The sequence below is a fragment of the Trichoderma harzianum genome (assembly GCF_003025095.1).
Source record: "Trichoderma harzianum CBS 226.95 unplaced genomic scaffold M431scaffold_2, whole genome shotgun sequence".
Classification (NCBI taxonomy): domain Eukaryota; kingdom Fungi; phylum Ascomycota; class Sordariomycetes; order Hypocreales; family Hypocreaceae; genus Trichoderma; species Trichoderma harzianum.
In genome coordinates this window covers 2,603,998-2,626,610 of record NW_020209250.1, presented here as the reverse complement: position 1 = coordinate 2,626,610, position 22,613 = coordinate 2,603,998, and the positions used below count along the sequence as shown (strand labels likewise).

The window sequence follows — 22,613 nt, the reverse complement described above, 5'->3', positions numbered from 1 at the left end:
TCCAGCTCTTCACACACCAACATACCCAATGTAACCTCAAACGCGGGGCAAAAGCACACCAACAGATCAGATACAACTCCAACCTCGATCTTCATTCCTCCCAATTAACAACCAAACTACATGAATTAACACCTACTAACTAACATTTACCCCCAAACAACCTCATAGGTGCGCCAAAAGTGCTCTCATCGGAACCAACTAACACAAGCTTGTCCTGTAACTCTCAAACCCTCCATGTCTAATACGCTATTATACGCCAAAGTAAGCGCTCCAATGGCTATAAGCCAAAATCTATGAACCGCTTGACTAAACGGGAACCACGGCCTTTCCCCCTAGCTCAGCTGCTTACAGGCACATTTGCATTTCAACGGCTTGAACGGCTATTTCCGCACCACTCAGATCGCAATACGCTGTGCTTTTTATTACCCAAAGGACCAAGTACATCATATCCGGGATTGATGAGCGGTGAAATCCCTACCCTGCATCAGTCTACCTAATTCACGTTGCATTGCATCATGGTCGGCCAGATCCTACTGTACGCGAAACTAAACCCGCACACGGTAGACATGCTTGTTCACAGCTCTTTTGGAAATCGACTTGACATTTGCTCTGCTGCCTATATTCACGCTACAACCCTCTCCATTATCGTGTCAGATTGCTGTCTCTCCCAGCGCAAGTCGGAAATGCCAAACAACGAAAGAAAACTAGAGAATAACAAGTTCCGCACCCAGGATTTATGCACCTCACTTTCTACCACGGGTAATATCATACTTCCAAGCCAAGCAACTAATTTATACTTCACTTCTGCTCCTCCCCCGAAAGAAAAACACCAGACGTCGCCGAGGAGGGCTCCTATGCGTCAATCAGGTTCTCCTCAGCCTGCTGCCTGTCGTTTGAGGCAACCTCGGCTCGCGCCTTGCCCTTTGCCTTGGCGTCCTTTTGAGATCGCTGGTAGAACTCATTGAGGATCTTGGCAGGGATACGGTTGAGCAAGTCCTTGGGGTAGATACGGAGCAGGCTCCAGGCCAGATCCAGGGACTCGTAGATCGATCGGGACTCGTACGCGCCTTGGCTGATGAACTGGCGCTCAAACTTGTCCAGGAACTCAAGCGACAGCTTGTCCTCGGATGACAGAGCCTCCTCACCAACGACAGCCTTCATGGCGGCGGCATCACGGCCAATGGCGTACTTGGCATACAGCTGGTTGGACACATCACCGTGGTCCTTGCGCGTCATACCCTCACCAATAGCAGACTTCATCAAACGTGACAGCGAAGGCAGCACGTTGATGGGCGGGTAGATACCACGGTTGTACAGAGGACGGTCGACAAAGATCTGTCCTTCGGTAATGTATCCTGTCAAATCGGGGATGGGGTGAGTAATATCGTCGTTGGGCATGGTCAAGATGGGGATCTGGGTGATGGAGCCGTTTCGTCCAGTCACACGGCCAGCTCGTTCGTAAATGGTCGACAAATCCGTGTACATGTAACCGGGGAAACCACGACGACCGGGAACTTCTTCTCGAGCTGCGGAAACCTCACGAAGAGCATCGCAGTAGGCCGACAAATCAGTCAAGATGACCAAGACGTGCTTCTCGAGCTGGTAGGCGTAGTACTCGGCTGTCGTAAGGGCAAGACGAGGAGTAATAATACGCTCGATACTGTTTGCATTGTGTCAGCCAACAGCCCTCGTTAGGGGAAAGAGAAGAGCACTTACGTAGGATCGTTAGCAAGGTTGAGGAACAGAGTAGTACGCTCCAGACTGCCGTTCTCTTCGAAATCACGGGTAAAGAATCGAGCAGTCTCCATGTTGACACCCATGGCACCGAACACGATGGAGAAGTTCTCCTCGTGGCCGTCATGAACACCCTTGTTGGTGATTCCCTGCTGCTTGACCAAGCCAGCCTGTCGGCAAATCTGAGCAGCAATCTCGTTGTGAGGCAGACCAGAGGCTGAGAAAATGGGAATCTTTTGTCCTCGAGCGATCGAGTTCATCGTATCGATGGCCGAAATACCAGTCGCGATCATTTCTTCGGGGTATTCCTAAGACACGTTAGGCCATGTTGCTCGACCTACCAGGCATGCATCGGAAAGTGGTAACTTACTCGAGAGAAGGGGTTAATGGGACTGCCGTTGATATCGAGGTACTCTTCTGGCAGCACCTTAGGACCCTTGTCGATGGCTCGTCCAGATCCATCAAAGATACGGCCAAGCATGTCCTCCGAGACACCGAGCTTAAGGTTCTGACCGGTAAACTTGACACGAGTCTGGATGTTGCACTTCCTGTTAGTCACAAGCCCTCTAGCGATTGGCGATCGGGCTCACTTGCCTTCTTCACATCGATACCGGGAGTACCCTCAAAGACCTGGACGACAGCTCGGTCACCTACCCCCTCTCATGTCAGAACAAACATTCCACGCAGGCATTGGCGGCGCCATGCTCATATATAGGTATATTATAGAAAAGGAATCATCACCCACCTCGGGCTTCCAGAACTTGTCCGTTTCTCTCCGTTCCGTCGGGCAGCGTAAGCGTAACGATCTCATTGTATCGCGGGAATTTGACCTATACCGCAACCAGTCGCCGTCAGCATTGTACACAACCAATCCCCATTCCATTTCACGCCATTCCAGCTGAGATGAAAAAGAAACAAGAGAGCGGAGAGAGAACGGAGATGCCATACATTCTCGACAATAACCAGAGGACCATTGACACCGCTCACGGTGTTGTACTGCAGTTGCGGCACAACTGAGTAGGATGACGAATTGCGTGGGTCCGCCATTGCTGCGAATCTATCTTGTGTTTCTGGTGTTTCCGCCTGCGTGCAGCTGGAAGCTTCCCCTCTGAAGCTCTATCTCTCCAAACCTTGGCCGGCTTTCGATTTTATGCGGTCACGGCGCAGCAACCTCAAGTAGCCACGAATTACCGTCGGGGGGCAAGTTGAAAGTGGAGGAGCGTATTGTCCGAGAAGGACAACGGATGTAAGCGAGCCAAATGGTACAAAGGAGTTTAAAAAGAGGTCGGTTATTCGAGCAGCGAAAAAGAACCACCGAGCTCGATATCGGGATGCGTCGTCGCAAAAGGGTAGCTGGCGAAGATGGGAGGAAAGATCAAGGTCGGAGACAGAACAAGAGAAGGCTGGAAGCGAAACAGCTCGACCAAGAAGTGGAGACAAGAGAGACCGCCGCCTTTCAATCAAAATGGCCTTGGCGGTTTCTTGTTCCAGTGAGCGCTCGTTAGTGGGTTTAGCGGGTTGCTTTGGGGGGCGCTGAGGCCTCTGCGCTCGCTGCGCAAAAAAATAGACCCCACGCCGAGCGCCTTTTGGCTGGCTGGACCTGGAGTCATGATTTGGACAGCGAAGAAGAGCGGCCGTGACATCACATGACTGCTAGTGGCAGGTGCTTGGAATTGCGTCCCAGTAACCTTATCTTGGCGACGGTGCGTTTTACAAGAATCAATCCTGTACTGCTATATGATGTTGAAATTATTTACTCTCCATACGTGGACTCAGCCATTGAGTACAGAGAATCCCGTTGGAGACAGAGATGCAGTATGAACACAGTACTGAGTACCTCTCCTGAGGGGAGCAAAGCACCAGCGGTCCAAGCTGCATAGAGGTAGAAGCTACCCCTCCAAACTGCATCGGCATCAGTTCAGTGACAGACGGGGGAAGCTCGGTGATCCCCTACAAAGAACGATGACTGCACCCTTGTCTATAAGCACAGCGGCGGAACCAATTGAGTTATTATTGTTTTAAATAGAATAGAGGTTCAATTGATCTAACGGAGCTGGTTTAATCAACACGTATAATAGATAATCACTACAGAATTCAATGCTTCCATAGAGTTGGTGGTACTTCTAACCAAAAGTCAAGCTGTAAGCGTAAATCATACAACCCTATTAAGCATAAAACATGATAGATATGTAGATGGATAGATTGGTATATATTTACTTGGCAAGATCAAAGCATCCTCACATCTTTGTCCTCTACGCCTTTTCAGCAGCCGCAGCTCCCTTTCTCGACCTCGCTCCCAGCACCGCCTTTCCTACCGAGCTATCATTCGGCTTGCCAATCTCCTGCGTAATCCAAGCTCCAATATCCGCCATGTCATCCAAATCAACACCCGTCTCCATGCCCAAACTCTCCATAAAGTAAACCATGTTCTCCGTCGCCACGTTACCCGTCGCTCCAGGGCTGTAAGGGCAGCCACCCAGTCCGCCCACGCTGCTGTCGAATGTTCGGATTCCATGCTCTAGTGACACAGCCGTGTTGACTAGCGCCTGTCCATACGTGTCGTGAAAGTGCATCGCAATGTCCTCCGTGCGGATACCTGCCGCACTCATGCATTTGAGCAGTGCGCTCGTCCGGGGAGCTGTACCCATGCCAGTGGTGTCGCCAAGCGAAATCTCGTCGGCTCCAGACTCCAGCAGGTCAGTGGCAATCTCAGCCACCTTGTGAGGATCAACATCGAAGCCCTCGAACGGACAGCCCAGCACCACTGAGATGTAGGCTCGAACACGGAGTCCCAGCGCCTTGGAGTCCTGAATGACAGCCTTGAATCGGTCTAGCGAAGTCTTGATGTCGCAGTTGAGGTTCTTCTGCGAGAAGCTCTCCGTAGCGGCAGCAAAGACGGCCACTTCCACCGCCGGCTTCTTAACATCGGGCTCTAGTAGTGTAGCAAATCTGCCGGGGTTCTGTTTCAATAGCGCTTCTGCACTTTGAAATCCCTTTCTATTCGGCGCGAGGAAGGAGTAGGTGATGGGAACGGGGGCCTCAATCTTCTGTTGTAGGATATGCTCCATGATCTCGCTCGAGTTGGCCATCTACATCGCCTCGAATCAGCCATCCTTCTCCCGAAAATAGACCTAGCAGCCAACAGCAAGTCTTCTCTTACCTGCGGCACCCATTTCGGCGCTACAAAGGAACCGGCTTCAATCGTCGTCAATCCCGTCTTGGCCAATCGCTCAATCAGCTCAATCTTGGTTGCCAGCGAAATGGCCTTTTTCTCGTTCTGCAGTCCGTCTCGTGGGCCGACTTCCACGATCCTGACTCGGCTGTCGGATGACGTCGGAGGGCGGCTGGCCGTTGCAAAGCCTCTGTGCACCCTCAGCGGTGAAGAGCGCCTGCAAGCCCGGCAGATGGACGATCGAAGTAGAGACATGGTGAGCGAGGGAATGGGATTTGGTTGAGAGGCACCGAGCCGACAACAGAAGGGGTGAGTGTTGTGTTGGAGTAGCAGCAGGTATGAAATTAATGGCAATTGGGGGACCAGCTGCACAGAGCGGCGAATGTCGCGTATTATCGGCCCGTGGCACCACGTCTGACGGCTATAGCAAGTCACGCTGGCCCGTTTGGCCCGGCGTCGTCCTCCGCATTCCTCGGCCTTAAAAAAGAGAGGATTACCTTCTCACAACTGTCGGGCCGCCGACTAGTCTAGCGTCAAGGTGGATAGATCGATCATTGTTATCATTGTTATTGTGGCTAACGATATGGAGTACGACTACTGACTGTACTTGAACTTGGAGATGGAGCAGCACATTTCAAGACAAGGCACCCCGGATTTAATACAACGCAGCGGCAATCGCAGGATTCCGCAAACTCGTAATTTACAGATTACATATCTTCTCTTGTACATACACCAATTGCTCAAATCAACCTTTATAGATAACAGCGTCTGTTGGCTTCTTCCCATTTACAGATTTGCTTTTTAACATTAAAAACTGAGGCTTGCGACCTAATAAAGAAAATACACCTCCTGTCCAAGAGGACGCAGGGGCGGGATTAGGTGGTACCGGTTTTCACAGTCCATACCCTCAATATCCATGACTCCAACAGCAAAGAAACAACTTAGTACTCAGCCTCCATCTCCTCGTTGTCGAGAGAGTCGGCAGCAACCTCCTCGTAATCGCGCTCCAGGGCAGCGAGATCCTCACGGGCCTCGGAGAATTCACCTTCCTCCATACCCTCACCAACGTACCAGTGAACGAAGGCACGCTTGGAGTGCATGAGATCGAACTTGAGAGAGAGGGAAGACCAGGCCTCGGCGATGGCGGTGGTGTTGGACAGCATGCAGCTATTTTGCGTGTTAGCTTGAGCTCATGCACGTACATTAATCAGGGGGAAATTGTGGTATGTATAAAACTTACACAGCACGGTTGACCTTGGCGAGGTCGCCGTTGGGAACGTTCTCGGGAGCCTGGTAGCAGATACCGAGCTTGAAACCAGTAGGGCACCAGTCGACGAACTGGATGGTGCGCTTGGTCTTGAGGGTAGCGACGGCGTTGTGGGCGTCGTTGGGGACAACGTCACCACGGTACAGCAAGCAGGTGGCCATGTACTTGCCGTTGCGGGGGTCACACTTGACCATCTGGTTGTTGGGCTCGAAGCAGGACATGGTCATCTCCTGGACGGAGTTGGCCTCGTGGGCAGCCTTGGCAGCAGAGATGACAGGAGCATAGGCGACCAGAGGGAAGTGGATACGAGGGTAGGGGACCAGGTTGGTCTGGAACTCGTTCAGATCAACGTTGAGGGAACCATCGAAACGCAGGGAGGCGGTGATGGAGGAAACAACTGCGTGGGCAAGCAATTAGCGTATGTAGACTTCACTGGACACAGATTCGACTGGCTACTTACCCTGAGCAATCAGGCGGTTAAGGTTCTCGTAGTTGGGGCGCTCAAGACCGAGGTTGCGACGGCAGATGTCGTAGATGGCCTCGTTGTCGACCATGAAGGAGCAGTCGGAGTGCTCCAGGGTGGTGTGGGTGGTCAGGATGGAGTTGTAGGGCTCAACGACGGAGGTGGCAGTCTGAGGAGCAGGGTAGACGCAGAACTCGAGCTTGCTCTTCTTGCCGTAGTCGACGGACAGACGCTCCATCAGGAGAGCACCGAAACCAGAACCGGTACCACCACCGAAGGAGTGGAAGACCAGGAAGCCCTGAAGACCAACGCAGTTGTCGGCAACACGTCGGATCTTGTCGAGAACGCCCTCAATCAGCTCCTTGCCGACGGTGTAGTGGCCACGGGCGTAGTTGTTGGAAGCATCCTCCTTGCCGGTGATCATCATCTCCGGGTGGAACAGGTTGCGGTAAGGACCGGTGCGGACCTCGTCGACGACATTGGGCTCCAAGTCGCAGTAGATGGCACGGGGAACGTACTTGCCCTGGCCTATTTGGAAGAGTTAGAGGTGACATATTCTCAACGACACCATATAAAAGGAGACGGGGAGAGATCAAAACATACCAGTCTCGGAGAAGAAGGTGCTGAACCCCTGATCGGGGTCCTGAGCCTTGCGCTCCTCAGTGAGGTAACCATCGGGCTGTATGGGAAGAAAAAAGACGTTGTTAGCTTCGCGTTTTGGAGTCGTGGGAGGGTTGTAAACAATGGGCTCAAGCCACATGTGCGGGAGTGGTGGTGGTGTACCTGGATACCGTGCTCGAGGCAGTAAAGCTAGAGAAGGGGCAAATGTCAGCTCGAATGGTCACGAAAAAAAAAACACATGCCAATGGCGAACCAACTAACCTCCCAGCAGGAATTGGCAATCTGGCAACCAGCCTGGCCGACTATCCTCCAAAAGTTAGCATCGTCAACTCGCGGTCTCGGGCGTCCATGATGCGGTGAAGGGACGCGTTTGTTTGGTGGGGAGAGGGGGCCCAAAGGTAAAGGGGCTTTCCCTCCGTCGAGCTAGCACGCACCGTTGATGCTAATAACCTCACGCATGGTGAACGCTTTTTTCTTTGTTTTCTGAAGGGTTGGAGAGGAAAAGTAGGAGTGGTGACTTCGAGGTAGCAAGAGTGCAAGATTGAGCCCGGGGAAAGAAGAAAAAAGGCTTTTATTACGGGGTTCCAGAGGGAAAAGGTGGTGAAAAGGACAGGAGGACGGACAAGTTGCAGCTGGTTCGTCGGGAGAGGGTCGAGAAGAGGTGGGGGGGAAATTTGGACTGGACAGGGGCTGCTCACAGCACAGCAAGAGGAAGAGGGGAGGTTTGTTGACTTTTTGGTTTGGGACGTGGACGGGGGGGTCCAGGCGTGGCTGGAAGTGGTAAGCGCGTCTGTAGAGCGCGCCCCTGTCGCCTCACCGCTCTGGGCGGGCAGCAATGATTACTGTATTGCCGAGATGAGAATCAATTTCAGTGACTGGAGGACCTGGGACTTGAGAGGACAGGTGCAATTAATTCATCATGGGCGATGGAGATGCAGTAGCAGTGTTGATGTTTTTGAACAATGAGATATAGCTGTGCTGTAGCTATGGTACCTAGATAAGCTAAGTTGAGGTTGTCAACAGTCCTCTCATTAGGGGGCACCACAGCTACCTGATGGACAGCAGCTCACAGAGACATGTACTGTACATCCATCCTTTTTCATACGGCAGAATAATGTGGTGCCCAAAAGGGGGGGCTTCGATAAAGCTACCAAGAACCGTGTACCCCGGACGGTGACACCAGGCTGTAATGATACCTGCACATAGGTACATGTACATTACTTTGAAGTCTGATGGGAGACTTGATGCCATGACCTAAATCCTCCATAGTACATACAAAGAAATCCTCAAGTTGTCATCAGTGCGAGCAGCGTCTTGTTCCAATTTCCCCGTCAATGTTTTCTCTTAGACTTGTCTGTCCTCCTACTGTACGCGCTCATTGGCCTTTGACGCCAGACAGGCGCCACTCTAGCCGCCTAACCTCGAGCTAAGCTGTCCGGTGCTTGTACCTGTACGGTCCGGAGTGCCTCCACCCCCTCAGAAGCTCTGAACAGGGTCCCGCGCTGGAGCGAGCACCGCTATCGCCTCAACTTAGATTACCAAGCAAATGACGGCAACAAATGCAACGCTCTACGGTACTCTCCGTCCCTACAGACGAAGGGAGAGACCAAAAGGCAAAAATCATAAGATGCTCGGCTAGCACCCATTCTCACCAATAAGGGGGATGTGGGATAGATAGAGAGACACAAAGTATTGATATACTCCGTAGTACCTGTACCAAGCACAGCTCTGGCTCCCACAAATCGCACCAGCCAGTCTCCATCTTATATAGGCCGCTCCATCCCCTTTCCCTTCTAGAGTCTAGCTACTTGAGCATCAGCGCTTCCCTCTCGCGATCATATCAACAACTACAGCGCTTTCATACAACGAGAGAGTGAGACAAGACCACAATATGTACCAATTGACCTAACAATCATCATCTCCCGGCTCCTCCCCCGACCGCCGCTTCCCCTAGCTCCCCCTTTTGCTTGTCCCCTTCTGCCATGCTCTGGATTAACCCAAAAGAAGACAGACCCTCACGACAGGGTCTCTCCCGAATCGATGGTTCGCCCAGACTTGCCAGCAAAGCTCTCCACTAAATGTGGTCAAGTGCCTTCTGCACTGCTGGCATCGTCACAGAGCGCGGCACGGGAAAGCTCCATAATGTCATCCAGTGCTCTTACCAGCTGCCTCCTACGGCCCGGCGATCATTGTGGTGTGTTATTACTCCGAGAGGGTACGAGTATTAACCAGCAGCAGCAACTCAGCTTTAGGTAGCGGCACTATGAGTAGTGTTCATTGCTGCTAATTCTCGTACCCGTATCCGTCATCGGCCGAGGATTTTCACCTCATGAGAGCCTGTCAATGACGGGATGTGACATGGATGGATTTCCAGAAGCGCATTAGAACGACAGAAACCTCAAGGATAACTGCGGATTAATATATTATGCTCATACCTGCGGCCCCAGGTTGCAATAATCGCTACCCCATACTTGACGAGGTTGCAGAAAAGGAGTAGAAAGCGGCTATTATTGCCCGTGCCAATACACATATGCATCTGCAAAGTAATGAATGCACAAGAGCCCATCACATACTATCCATGATAGACTCATGAAGTTCTAGCGCAAGAGTGATGATGATACCCACGATGGTTTTGTATCCATCCGTTCGTTGACCAAAAGTAAAGAAGTCAGAAAGTAACGGTACGTACCTCAAAGTACAGCCAGCCAATCACAAGCTCGCACAGCCAACACTGCTGTCCCAAATCTTAACAACGTGCTGCCTCGCGATCAACCACCAGCGAATCAATATCTCTTCACATTCACATCCATCTTCACCCTCTTCACCAAAATCGACGGCTTCAATCTCACACCAATTAATCACTCCTCTAAGCAATACAAACACAAAACCAAAACGGCACCAATTCAACAGCCAAACCCACGCAACAACACCAAAAAAACCATGCCACCAACCCACAACCCCCATCACCACTCCTCACCCATCTCACTCACCAGATCCCTCCTCCTCATCCCCTTCCTCTCCCTCATATCCCCCTCCCACGCCAACACCGAAAAGGCCATCTTCACCGCACCCCCGCCCACTTCTCTCTCCAGCCTCGACGCCGCCATCCATCAAGATCTCCCTGTTCTAGGCCCTTCCACAAGCTGGTCCATACGCACCAACCTCAGCCGCGTCTTCCCGCTCAATCAGCAAGACGAACAACAAGGCTACCCGTCATGGCTGCTGCTCGACAACCTCACGCCAGGACAACGCTATGAGCTTCGCGTCTGCTGGTCCGCACTTGTAAGCGTTTCCCCCTCCCAATGAAAAACCGTAGCTACACCCGTTCATCTTCCTCATTCTACATCATCGTCGTATCAAGCCTTCCAAATATCAAATTCATACAAAAAAAATAATATCAAGAATAAGAATGAAACTCACAAACCATCAAAAGGAACCAACGGCATTCACCCTAGACACATACCCCCTCACCACCGTCCTCTCAACCCCAGCACTCCTCCAATCCCTCACTCAACACGCCAAACCAACCCACCAGCACCAATCTCACCAAATCGAGGACCAACCCTTAAAAAACTCATCACCAAACAACGACGACGAAAACTCCGTCCTCCTCCTCCGCGTCCTCGCCGCAGCCGACTACTTCTCTCACCACTCCTCCCTCATGAAGGACCCTCCCCCAGTCCTCGTCGATTTAATCCTGGACCCCTACCTTTACAACGTGCTTCCGCAGTCACTAGTTCCGACCGTGTGCTATCTCGTTGTCGTCGGCGTCGTGTCATGGTTTGTAGCAAAATGGGTGGCCGGTTCACTAACTGCAATTGCCAGCTCTACCAAGAGTGACCAGACAAAGAAGCAAAATTAATAGTAATAGAACTCTAAAAAAAAGAGGAAAAAAGTAATAATTTGAAAAGCTCTACCTCCACAGTATTATAACGGGATATCACCTCCTCTCTCAACAGCCGCAAGTCCTTGACAGCGGCCCGTTAATGTTCTTGCTCTTGACGCATTCTTCATATCCATTTCATCACATCACAACATGCGTTCCGTCTCTCTCGTAAGGTAGTCTACATATGGAACAGAAAAAAAATGAATAAAAACCCAAATGTACCACCCTATCTACACTTATATCATCATAATTCTACCTCTCATGCCATACCGCGCGTTACTTTTTTTTTAAGATCCACCACCTCCCTAATGTCACCGCATTATTCGTACGTGAAATTATAGATCCGGCCCTTTCTTGGCGAGCAAATGATGCTAGTCAGTCGCGGTAAAATGGTCATCTTCTCAGGAACCCCGTATTCAATGAACAAACACACACAAGAATTCATGCATTCTTCTTCACCAAGAGAAAATATACGACGCAGCGCGGAAAGCCCTTTAGTAGCCACCGCCATATCCTCCTTGGCTTGGGTGGCTACCATGAGGCACAGGAGGAGGGCCTGGCTGGTAAGGCTGCTGACTATAGGTCTGGCCACCTGGGGTACCATACGATGGGTTGTAGCCGCCGGGTGGTCCGCCGCTTGGTGGAGGAGGATATTGCTGGTGCTGTCCAGGGGGTGGAGGGAACGATTGTTGATGTCCGGGAGGCGGGGGGTACTGCTGCTGTTGGCCTGGCGGAGGAGGGTATTGTGGATGACCACCCGGCGTCGTTGCACCGTAGTTTTGCTGGTGCTGTCCTCCCTGAGGAGCGCCATATCCAGGCTGCTGCTGGCCTCCAGGTGCGCCATAGCTCGGTTGATGTCCACTAGGGGAGGGAGCTCCGTAGCCTTGCTGGTGAGAAGGAGAGCCATAGCTTGGCTGCTGGGGGGTATAGCCGCCAGCCCCGTGCTGTGCGCCATGTTGTGCGCCATGCTGGTCGTGCGATCCGCCGTACGGGCTGGGAGCAGGCGCCGGGCTATGCGAGTAGGACTGGCTGCCATATGACTGATGCCCATAAGTTTGGCCACCAGGTGGTGCTCCTGAAGGGGGTGGAGGGAAGGAGTTTTGGTGATTGCCAGAGGGTGGGCTTTGGTGTGTGCCCGTATGTGACGACGATGGGGTTGCGCCGTGAGTAGATCCGGGAGGGTTGTAAGTGGGTGCTTGTCCAGAGTATGTATTACCGCCCGAGCCGGAATTCGAGTAGCCATAGCTCTGGTTCTATAGATAGTGACATGCCGTTAGTTAGCCTTCGCAATTATATAACCGCCAAGAAGTTGAAAAAGAACTGCGATGGTTGCTTACACCGTGACCTGGCTTCTCTCCTCCAAAAATGGAGGCCAAACCACCACCCACGACGCCGGCCAGACCACCCTGCTGATGCCCACCCTGCTGATGCTGGCCGCTGCCTGATGAGCCGCCGTGGTAGTTCTGCGACTGCGAAGGCTTTCCACCGCTGGAAGGCGAGAACAGGTTCGACGCCAGTTGTCCCACCAGCTTTCCCGCGATGGAATCCTTACCACCGCCGCTACCGCCTCCGCTGCTTCCATGCGAACCGCCTCCGAGGAACTGAGCAGCCAGACCGCCGAGGGGGTTTCCGCCGCCAGAGCCGCCGCTGCTGCCGTGGCCGCCAGAGCCCTTGCCACCCATGAGCATATTCATAGCCATTGACTAAAAACACCATTGAAACCAGACGTTAGCATATATCATCATATATCCACAAATCCCTCCGCAGAGCTGCCAACAGAGTCTCTGCTTACCCCAAGTCCTCGGTCACCATCAGGGCCGTCAGGACCCCTGCCATCTGGCATGATGGGCTCCATGCGTCCATCGGCATGTTTGATCGTCTGCGAGCCGTCCGGGTGTGTGATGACTTGCGGCGCCGGTGAGCCATAGGGGTGCTCGCTGCCTGGAACTGGCGTGCCCGTCTGAACGGGATCCGTGGGAATGTCCCATTGAGAGACGCCCGTGGCCAGCTGGACGTAGTAGTACTTTCTGCTGGAGCCGTCCCACTGAGCGATCCAGCCCGCTGGCAGGCTCGGGGGCGCAAATGTAGGCCCCTCAGTGCCTGGAGTCGAAGAACCCGCCATATTCTTGGTCGATGGGAGGAGAAGTTGTCTTTCTCTTTGCCTCTATTATATCGCGAACAAAAGTGGGCGGTTCGAGAGGAGGCCGTGCGGTCTGGAAGGCCGTTCGCGGGGGAGGGGGATGATCGATGCTAGGCTTGCGAGAAGCAAGGGCCCCCCTTGAAGGGAAAAGGGAAAAGAGAAGAAGAAAAGCAACAAAAAAGTAAAAAAGGTTGACGAGAGGAGAAGCGAAAAGAAGAGAAGGGGGCGGAGACTAAAAAAGAAAAAGAAGAGGAGAGAAGAGGGAGGGAGGGAAAAACGAGGGCCGGGCGAGTTTGCGATTGTCACCCAGGATTCTGCTAAGTCAGTAACCAAGGTCGGTCAAGGTGCTACTGCGACTCGTACCAGCGCATGTGCCCAAGTAACAGCAAAATCGATATGTGGGGTTAGTGAGCCTCTCTGGCCTCGCCTGGTTCTGGGCCGGGTTGGGGATAAATGGATCAAGTGGTATGGATGGATGGAATTTTTTTTAATTTCTTAATTTTTTTTTGGCTTTGGCTTTGTCCTTGTTCCTTTGTCCTTTGGGAGTGGCAAGTCTACCTGATACCCCAACTTTGGCTACAAGAGGTACCTACTGGTAGGTATCCAGCATCCCCGAATTGCCTCTATATCATGGCATATGGTTACTACTAATACAATCTTTGGTCTTGATGATACCTGTACTTTGCATTATACCAGACAGATGAGTGAGAGTGAGAGTGAGAGCCTAACACATCACATCACATCATCCCAGTCTTCGTAGTAATTCTGCCATCATCTCATCCAGTCCTAACCAGGGGTCTGGATGCTGATGACCGGGGCAATCGCCCTGTCCGCCTTTTGGGTTGATGCCAGGTCGCAACCTATCGACGAATGTGTACTCGTATCTACAGCAGCAACGATTACTCGTACATGTCCTGCAATGCTTGATAGGGCCAAGTTGGGTACCGGCAGATGCAACCACGGGGCAGGCCATCGATCCAAGTTGCTGCTGCTCCTTGGCTCCGGTAGTGTCTACTAGCACCCATACCGTCAAATGCCCCGGCGCGTAGGTACCCGGAACCTGCATCGCTACCTAATCCTCCAAATCCGTATTACACCTAACCCGATTGCCAGTGCCCAGCCCGAACACAAGGAGCCTTCCAGGAATCGTCATCCCTGCATCCCGTCGAATCATGTTTCCCTTCAGCGCTTCCAGCTCGACTCGTGTGGCGCAGCTGTGCACCTGGACCCTGACATGACTTTTTTTGCGCGTCGTTATCGTTTCTATTGCCTTCTGTGCTTTGTGTATCTTCTTTGTGTCGAATGTCTCCGGCCTTTGTGGTGGCTCACGTGCTCCGGCGAGGCCTAGCCACAGACTTTCGTTTCGCTTGCTTTTGGGCGGCCTCCGTTGAACGGGCTTCATCATCCGGCGTGGCTTTGCGGTTAATTCGCGGGTTGCCTCTTTGATGTCTTGGTTTCTGTCTGCTAAGCTTAGTCGGCTAACTAACCACTGCAGACTCCGATATCGATGCTAAACTGAGCACTCGGCCTGTGATACCCATAGCCATAACGACGGTTGACATGCATCATACAGTCACAACACTCGCTTCACGGACAAAGCATCAACCATTGTTATCAGGACGAAATTTGTGTCATTTTTCCTTTCACCCGAATCTCCATATCTAGTTGGTATCTTAATCCATCATATCTCATCCACTGTTCACTCCCTTGTTCAAGAGTCTTCCCCTAGACTCAATGCAACAATATAGCAAAGTGTGCCTTTGGTTGCCGGCAACCGCTTTGATGAAGAATAAAAACATGATCCTAAATCACCTAGCAAAAAAAGGTACAAGAAAGAAAATCCAATGCAAGTGCACATTTTAAGCCAGAGCGCGTTCACGCTGGAATCGCTCAGGGATGAAGCGTCGTCTCCGAACAAAGTCAGAACCGCCTCGCTTGTTCACCAAGGTGAGATTGTCGCTTGTTCCAGGCTGGCACGAAGTTCCCGGCGCCACGGGCATAGAGGCAGACCACATTCCAGAGGCACATCGCTGGAACGACTTTCCATCAGATGCGCAGCTCCACTGGCCCTCGCCGGAGCAAGCTGCTCCCGCGGTGACCGCGCCGTTGGACGGGCTGGAACCACCGCTGGCTGGTTTGGTTGGCTGAGGAGCGGCGGGAGCCGAAGCAGCGGCAGAAGTTGCAACTGCAGGGGGAGGAGAGGGCTTCGGCTGAGATGAAGTGACGGCCGGGGGCTTGCTCGTGAGGTTGACGGGACCAGTCGGCTTTGCTGTTGGCTGTCCTGCTGGCTGTCCCACGGGCGAGGTGATGAAAACACCGCCCGGAATCTTGGAAGCAGAAGGATACGTCTCCGCAGGCTGAGTAGCTTGAGACGGAGCAACAACTGGAGCAACCACTGGAGCTGGTGCAGGGGAAGCGATTCTGTGTTTCATCATGTTAGTCACAGCCATGGATCAATTGGGGGAGGAGAGTGTTCAACTTACGGTTGGCCTGCTGGAGGAGCAGCTGGAGGAGCAGCTGGAGGAGCAGCAGGAGGAGCAGCAGGAGCATCAGAAGCTTGGCCGCACTCGTCCTGTCCAGGAGGTGGTCCAGGAGGTACGGTGCCTAGGCTTTTGTAGTCGACATCTGGGCCTGGATTCGGGAGCTGGACATCCTTTCCCTCGTAGGTGCAGACGCCGTTGGCGACGTTGGCAACGAATATGTCAGGGCGACTGGAAAACGGGGTAGAAGCATCGCGTTTCTTGCCAGCGCCGATGGTGACAGCAGCGCAGTTCATGTACATCTCGCGGTTACCAACCCGGTTGAACCAAGTCCAGGCGAACAAGGCCTCACCAGCAGGGGCATCAGTGGGCACGGTGAATTGGTAGCTGGAATCGCCCTTAGCAGGCGGACATCCGCCTATGTACGACTTAATGACTTTGAAGGTCTGGCCCTTGTCGTATGAGAGTGACGCCTGGCAACTGCCCCCATTATGGTCGGCCTCGCCGGTAATGGTGAAGCTGTAGGAGCCACCAGGGGCCCAAGTGGCCGCAGACGCACCCAGAGGAGTGCCGAGAAGGTTGTGGTAGCCCTTGCAGGGGAAATCGATTCCATGCTTATCGAGAGGCGAGGTCATGGAGAAGTCCATGTCGTTGGCAGTGAGAGCGGTGTTGAACTTTGAGCGAAAGGGAAGAGGGCTTTTCATCTGCATGTGGCCGTTGACAACGGCCGCCAAGCCGAAGACGGCAGCGACGATTGTCTCGGTGAGCTTCATGATGAGTCGGTATTGGTTGAGACGTTGATCTGAGAGCGAGAAAGCAATGAAGGACGTTGGGTATAAAGCAAGAAAGAGAGAGACCTGTGGTGGCCCTCAAAAGCAGCGAATGATTGTTTTTTTTTTTTTCCTTTGAAGGAGAAGAAAAGAAGAAGGAGAGAAGAATTTGTGCGAGACAATGCTTTTTTTTGTGCGTTTTGGTCTGATGAATGAGGGTTCTGGCTGCTGGCAGCTGTCGACGGCCTGGTGTATGTACGACCGACTGGCGGAGCGCTTCCTTGTGTAGGTGCGTATGGATATACTTGGGATTCAAGACCAGCTCGAATCAAAGATGGATAAAGGATTGAAATCAACCACGAAGAGGTGGGAGAGTGAATGGGCTATTTAACAGCAAGTCACAGCCGAACAAGAAGGACTGAACAGAACAGGAAAAGGAGAGAAGAAGAAGAGAGAAGAAGGAGAGGAAAGGAGTGAACAAACACAACACTGTTGACTGTACAGAAGCGAAACACAAACACAACATGTGAGGAGGAGGAGCCCAGTCTGCCTTTATACAACAATCGCTTTGCTTGGGCCTGAGCTATAAGTGAGAGAAACGAGAAAACAAAAGCTGGCCGCCCCCGTTCAATCAGCCGCCTCGGCCAGCATCAAGCACACTCGATGCGATACAAACCCACCATCACAGGGGCGGGTTCCATCAGTGCTCATTTTCAAGCCTCGCCATTCGTCCACCGATCACAGTGTAACAAGAAGCGAGCCCATGACATGATTTGTTGCACTTTTGCCCAGTGTCAATGCTACGAGACCAAGAAAGCAGAGCCGCGTGTAAACCCACTCAAATCACACCTCCATGCCCTGCCCTGCACAAGCGCCTCCAGTAGCCTGTATCAGAATTACGTGGGAAAGAAGAAGAAAAAAGAAAAGAAAAGAAAAGTGAGAGAAAAAGCAGTAGGCCACCTCAATGTAACCTAAGCATACAATAGCCGCGCAGAGTGTACGTCAAAGCGTAGATCACTGGGCGGCTAACACGCAGCGTCACGAACGCACGCAAACTGCTCTCAGCCAACCACACCGCAGCACAAACCCCTGTCATGAAACATGCTTTTGGAAACAACCAACCACGGCGTTCGCAAGCAAGCAAAAAGCCTATTCTCTCTTATTTTACCTATTATGCTTATTCTGTTCACCCAAGGAACCATTAATTGAATCGAACCTGAATGGATGTTTCCCATCTCCTCTCCACACCAAACCAGCTCCATCACATCCCTACAAGCACCAGGCCTTAAATCGACTTCCAAAACCCCCAAACATTACTACTGAGGTATAGCAGTCAAGTCCAACAAACCAGCAAACCAAACATCAAAATATCTCAAAACATGTTCCCCCCCCAACTTACATCATGCAGATCGCACCCACACGCGCAAACAAACCGGCAGCAATTCGTTGGTAATCCTCTATTCACCAACATCTCGAAAAAATGAAACCCACGTCAAAAAGCTACTCCTCGTCGAGTTTAGCCCATTCCATTCATGTTCCCTCCCAAGCGGATCTAGCCGGACTAGTGGCCACCGTCAAACTACGTGCCAAGTCACTAGATTCTCACCGGACGCACGCCTAGCTGCCCCCTACTTATTAGTGAGTTGGCTGGTCCTTTATTGTCTAAATAGCATCAATACAATGGCTAGGGAGTATATGCACAATGATATGAGCTGTGAATGGCATTCACGCCACAGTAGAAACCGAAATAAGGGTCAGAGTTTGATTCATTATAGCGGAAGTCTTTCCCCACGTCTGCCTAGAACCGTGTAGGCGTCCAATTGCTATTGTATACATTATTAACATGGGCCTACAGTGGAAACCGAAATAAGTGTCCAGGTTTGTTTGTATAGAGTTTCTTTCCGCACGGACCTTCTGGTGGGGCGTGTGGCTAGAACAGTGCGAATACTATCATTACTCTAAGTACCGACTCTCTAAGATGTCTAACAGCTCTAGTCCAATTAGGCTGAATTCCACTTCTGGCTTTAGATTTGATTATGTACTTAGAGCGCTGTAGCCTTTCTGCCGACACCGGAGTCGAATGCTATGACTCGAACTTCATATATTTTATTTTCGATGGTCCTCATGCAGAAAGATGCAATACAATATTACAACTGTATAATACCATGAATCAATCACTCGCACGGACGGTAGAGTTATCATGGCCAGCAGCACATCCACAACAGCATCTACCGTCGGGCGCGGCGCGACAGATTGCAAAAGTTGTGCTCGACGAAGGATTCGTTGTGACCGTGCGACGCCGTGCTGTCTTAAATGTATGAAACGGGGCATTGATTGCCCTGGCTACGGACAAAATCTTCGATGGGCGAATGCGATAGCATTGCGAGGCCGTTTCAAAGGGATGCAGTGCCCTAAGGATCTACATCAGGTTAAAGTACCTGCCAAAGGATGGTCAGAGCCATGGACTGTGGCCGCAGCCATGATAGCCAAAATAGCCCCCGGGACCCCCAATGCCAGAGAAATTGAACATCTAGTTTCTTATTACTCGAGAAAAATAGCTGGGAACATGGTTTGGGTGGATTCGCCGTTTAACTCTTACAGACGGCTTGTTGTGCCCAAGGCAAAATCATCGCCCGTCATACTCCTCGCCATCCTCGCTGTATCCGCTGAGCATATGGCCGCTATAGAACCCTCGCTCCGTATGTTTGCACCTATGGCCCGCGATGTCGTTGTTTCAAACATCACGTATGAATTGTCCAGAGTTACAGAGTGCTTGGGTAGCAAAGAACCACGAGACATTCTGGATCTGGAGAGTGTAGAATGGATTCTGGCGTCTATGCTCATCCTCTCCAACTATGAGTGTATTGGCAACGCTTCTGCAGCATGGTGTTCACATCGTCTTGGTGCACGCCTTCTCATCAACGGATATTCGGACTCTAACGCTGAAGCAAGCGAGCTATTTAGATTTCTCCGCGCTCAATTTGGAATTCATGACGTCCTAGCGTCCACAACGACATGCTTGTACCTTGGTACAGACGATGTGGTGCTGCCAAAGCAAGGTGACCCGGAAGCACTGCTCTCGGATTACATGAGACTCATTCACCGACTAACGATCTATATAACGAATAAGACGCTGCAGGATATCCCTCATCCAGCGACGCTACGTATCGAGTTTGAGCAGACCCGTGGTCTCACCTTGATGAACGCATCGGCATTGGCTGTTCTCGATGACGAATCCGCTCGCCTAACCTTCATTCATCTTGTTGACGTTCATCATCTTGCAGCACTATTATATGCATATCGGTGTGTATATAACTTCACGTCTCAGAATGCTGAGATATCTTATACCACGCTGCAATTATTTGAGAAATTGCAAATCTGCGCATCCAACAATGCGCTTGTTCAGCACTTGACATGGCCGGTTTTCATTGCCGGAACTGAATGCCACAACTGTGAGCAAAAGCAGCATTTGGTATTAAAGTGGTACAGTGGCATCATCAACAAGACTGGCTTTAGGAACTATGAAGTTGTTGTGTCTTTTTTAGAGGAATTATGGAAGGACGGGCCGGAAGGTTGGCTGGAAAAGGCGAAAACCTGGGAAAGAATTGGCAAGCCTTTGCTGGCAGTTTAACTCTGTGCGGCAATCTTGTAAACTCTTGAAGACATAACCTAAACATTATATTGATAATAAGCGCGTTTTGTTAGATGGTAGGGGAGACTTCTATTAGTCTACAGAATCTATCTGTCATACATTTGGTTTTCGCTTCCCCTCATAAACATAGTATTAGGTAGACATCATCGCATTCCCTCTCCCTCAAAGTCATCGCCATACAGAATTTTAAGAGGATCATCAAGATTAACCCAACCTAAGAATGGCTTGCTCACTGAATATCCAATAAGCCTTAGTACCTCCTGCGGGTACTCTTTAATATACTCATAGGAGTTTGCCAAGTACTGGTTTTCCTCCTTTAACGAATGTCAGCTGTATTTACACAATACTGTAGCTGTATATAACAAACCTGTCGAAGGAAACCCTTAGTCATGAAACAACTGTATACGAGCCTTTCTTCATCCGTGGTCGTATTCGCACTTCCACCGTGATAACAGGAAGCAAGCATAATGAATGCATCACCAGGGTCTAGCTCGGCATAGTAGGATAGCGCCTCATCCGGACACCTCTCCTCGCCCCAAAGATGCGACCCTGGAATAAAGCGCGTGGCACCGTTTGCTCGCGTTGTCTTCTTACCGGCTACAAAGAGACCTACACTAGTATCTCTCCCAATGCGATAGTCATGATGGCTCTGCAGCTCCTGTAGCATGTTATGATGAATTGAGTCATCACGATGTAGCTCCTGACGCTTGGCACCAGGACCGATAGAAAAGACGATTGTGTTGCTTAGCTGAGGCTCAGAGACTGTAGTGTTTAGCTGATAGCCGTACCAGGACCTGTAAGTCGAGGAGAGGAGCCGCGAGCAAACAGTACGGTACAGAGGGTTGGCAGGGATGGCGTTGGTAAAAGCGTGTGATTTGCCTACCAAACCCGTAACACGGCGGGTTTCAGGAGGAAAGAAGTCGACTCCTTCCCAGGGCTTATCGGCTTGAATATGCGTACGGACGTCCTTTTCGATTGTACCGAGGATGTGCTCGTCTGTAATGAAGTTCCGGAGGACACAGCCGCCATTGCGGATGATAGATGCCACAATGTCGTCAGCATTAGGGGCAAGAGTGTAGTCGAACTCATCCACAGCCATTTATATCTCTTATGTAGATTACTGCGACAGTAATGAGTAGAAATGATATTTTACTCTCCTGGTGTCTGGGCACGCCTTTATACTTCTCAAAACCACGGCTGGCTGTGGAAGTTGCGCATTACTACATGAGTTTCTTAGTGCACAATCCAAGCAGTGTCGTCTTTCTAACCAAATCTTTTCCGTAGTGCTAAGGCCATACTTTGTCGAATCGGGTATTTGACTGAGCATCCTTTCCCAATGCAGGACTTCTTTGGAGATCTTGTTCAGAGACATCTTGCTGACTTCTGCACTAAATTAGAGAAATTTACCCAAAGGGGAAGTTAGTTGTGGAGCACTATCGGATAGACCCACTACCCCACAACAATAAGCCCTGATTGGACATTCTCTTGTGGACTAAAGCTGCCCCTCCTAAAATAACTAAATAAAAATTTTAAGGACACGGATTCCGCCTTTCACTGTAATAATTGACTTACTTATTCTTTATTAAAGATTTCCTATGCTGCCATACATACAGCATTCACTCCGCGTAAGGTTCCTCAACTGAAAGTCCAGCATATAGAAAGTAACCTCATGCACTTTTCTTATTCATGCCTACAATCTCAACGCAGTGCCTTAGAAACTCCTTGAAGTCATCCCCAATCAGACCCTCATACTCATTCTAATGCTTCTTTATAAACTGCTTAAGTTCCGCAAAGTATTCTTTAATTAGGTAATAGTCCAGCGAATACAGTAATAAAGAAAGCAGCCTTACTCCTGCCTCAGCACATAGTTATTTAAGTCTATCTAAACCATCGAAGCTAGTATTATTTATAACAAGCACAGATTTAGGTTCTTGTCACGACCCAACACTTATGGTCGCGACAATTGGTCTCCCGGGTAGGCAACACCCGGTTCAACCCCGGTTGATCCAACCAATAAGATCAAAGTCGTGCTCAGTCGACACGACTACACACGACTCGAGTCGTCCGCAGTCGACACGATCACGGACGACCTCACCCAGCACAGCTGGATATATAAGCTCCATTCGTACACTCGTTTAGAATAGTTTAGATAGCCAGTTGTGAATACAGAACAACGCTTGATCATACTTACAGAGTATTGTCTACTAGTTGTGTGAACACCTTATTATTATTCCTTGTTGATTGCCCGCCAGTTCAGCCTGGCCTATTCGCCAACATAAACCTAGTACAAGGTTTGTCCCTTGGGAATTCCTCTTATACTAACCCTATAGGAGCTCAGCTTGTCACAGTTCTAAATATCTACCACAGTGCTACAGTAATTGCTCAATAAAGTTATCGAAAAATTCACTGTTAGTTAATCCCAGATATA

General features: G+C 50.9%; 8 protein-coding genes across 8 annotated transcripts; 2 read left to right on the top strand and 6 right to left on the bottom strand.

Annotated features, from left to right (window-relative positions):
- Positions 1-852: 852 nt before the first annotated feature.
- On the bottom strand, positions 853-5,161 carry M431DRAFT_491016 (hypothetical protein; the record flags this gene model as incomplete). Its single annotated transcript, XM_024916865.1, has 9 exons — positions 853-1,660; positions 1,717-2,042; positions 2,105-2,266; positions 2,329-2,384; positions 2,480-2,564; positions 2,683-2,783; positions 3,893-3,896; positions 4,050-4,823; positions 4,895-5,161. The coding sequence occupies 9 exons, from the start codon at positions 5,159-5,161 to the stop codon at positions 853-855; spliced, it is 2,583 nt and encodes an 860-aa protein (XP_024779088.1).
- Positions 5,162-5,847: 686 nt separating this feature from the next.
- Positions 5,848-7,716, bottom strand: M431DRAFT_76895 (hypothetical protein; the record flags this gene model as incomplete). Its single annotated transcript, XM_024922507.1, has 7 exons — positions 5,848-6,073; positions 6,147-6,570; positions 6,634-7,164; positions 7,240-7,315; positions 7,420-7,446; positions 7,519-7,559; positions 7,692-7,716. 7 exons carry the CDS (start codon positions 7,714-7,716, stop codon positions 5,848-5,850), a joined length of 1,350 nt encoding a protein of 449 aa, XP_024779087.1.
- Positions 7,717-10,197: 2,481 nt separating this feature from the next.
- On the top strand, positions 10,198-11,119 carry M431DRAFT_2013 (hypothetical protein; the record flags this gene model as incomplete). Its single annotated transcript, XM_024913326.1, has 2 exons — positions 10,198-10,539; positions 10,691-11,119. 2 exons carry the CDS (start codon positions 10,198-10,200, stop codon positions 11,117-11,119), a joined length of 771 nt encoding a protein of 256 aa, XP_024779086.1.
- A 259-nt stretch (positions 11,120-11,378) lies between these two features.
- Positions 11,379-13,500, bottom strand: M431DRAFT_303433 (hypothetical protein). Its single transcript, XM_024914170.1, has 4 exons — positions 12,936-13,500; positions 12,481-12,846; positions 11,973-12,396; positions 11,379-11,870 (listed from the first exon to the last, which is right to left on the bottom strand). Exons 1-4 carry the CDS (start codon positions 13,263-13,265, stop codon positions 11,638-11,640), a joined length of 1,353 nt encoding a protein of 450 aa, XP_024779085.1. The 5' UTR covers positions 13,266-13,500; the 3' UTR covers positions 11,379-11,637.
- A 479-nt stretch (positions 13,501-13,979) lies between these two features.
- M431DRAFT_303233 (hypothetical protein) lies at positions 13,980-14,915 on the bottom strand. Its single transcript, XM_024914169.1, has 2 exons — positions 14,370-14,915; positions 13,980-14,318 (listed from the first exon to the last, which is right to left on the bottom strand). Exons 1-2 carry the CDS (start codon positions 14,686-14,688, stop codon positions 14,026-14,028), a joined length of 612 nt encoding a protein of 203 aa, XP_024779084.1. The 5' UTR covers positions 14,689-14,915; the 3' UTR covers positions 13,980-14,025.
- A 302-nt stretch (positions 14,916-15,217) lies between these two features.
- On the bottom strand, positions 15,218-16,536 carry M431DRAFT_63047 (lytic polysaccharide monooxygenase; the record flags this gene model as incomplete). Its single annotated transcript, XM_024921630.1, has 2 exons — positions 15,218-15,704; positions 15,851-16,536. Coding segments are annotated over 2 exons (1,173 nt in total), but the record flags the coding sequence as incomplete, so codon positions are not given.
- Positions 16,537-18,659: 2,123 nt separating this feature from the next.
- On the top strand, positions 18,660-20,337 carry M431DRAFT_504341 (hypothetical protein). Its single transcript, XM_024918459.1, has 2 exons — positions 18,660-20,021; positions 20,081-20,337. Exons 1-2 carry the CDS (start codon positions 18,734-18,736, stop codon positions 20,191-20,193), a joined length of 1,401 nt encoding a protein of 466 aa, XP_024779082.1. The 5' UTR covers positions 18,660-18,733; the 3' UTR covers positions 20,194-20,337.
- On the bottom strand, positions 20,329-21,284 carry M431DRAFT_491009 (hypothetical protein; the record flags this gene model as incomplete). The annotated part of the gene is made up of 2 exons (XM_024916864.1): positions 20,329-20,499; positions 20,553-21,284. 2 exons carry the CDS (start codon positions 21,282-21,284, stop codon positions 20,329-20,331), a joined length of 903 nt encoding a protein of 300 aa, XP_024779081.1.
- Between the last annotated feature and the right edge of the window lie 1,329 nt (positions 21,285-22,613).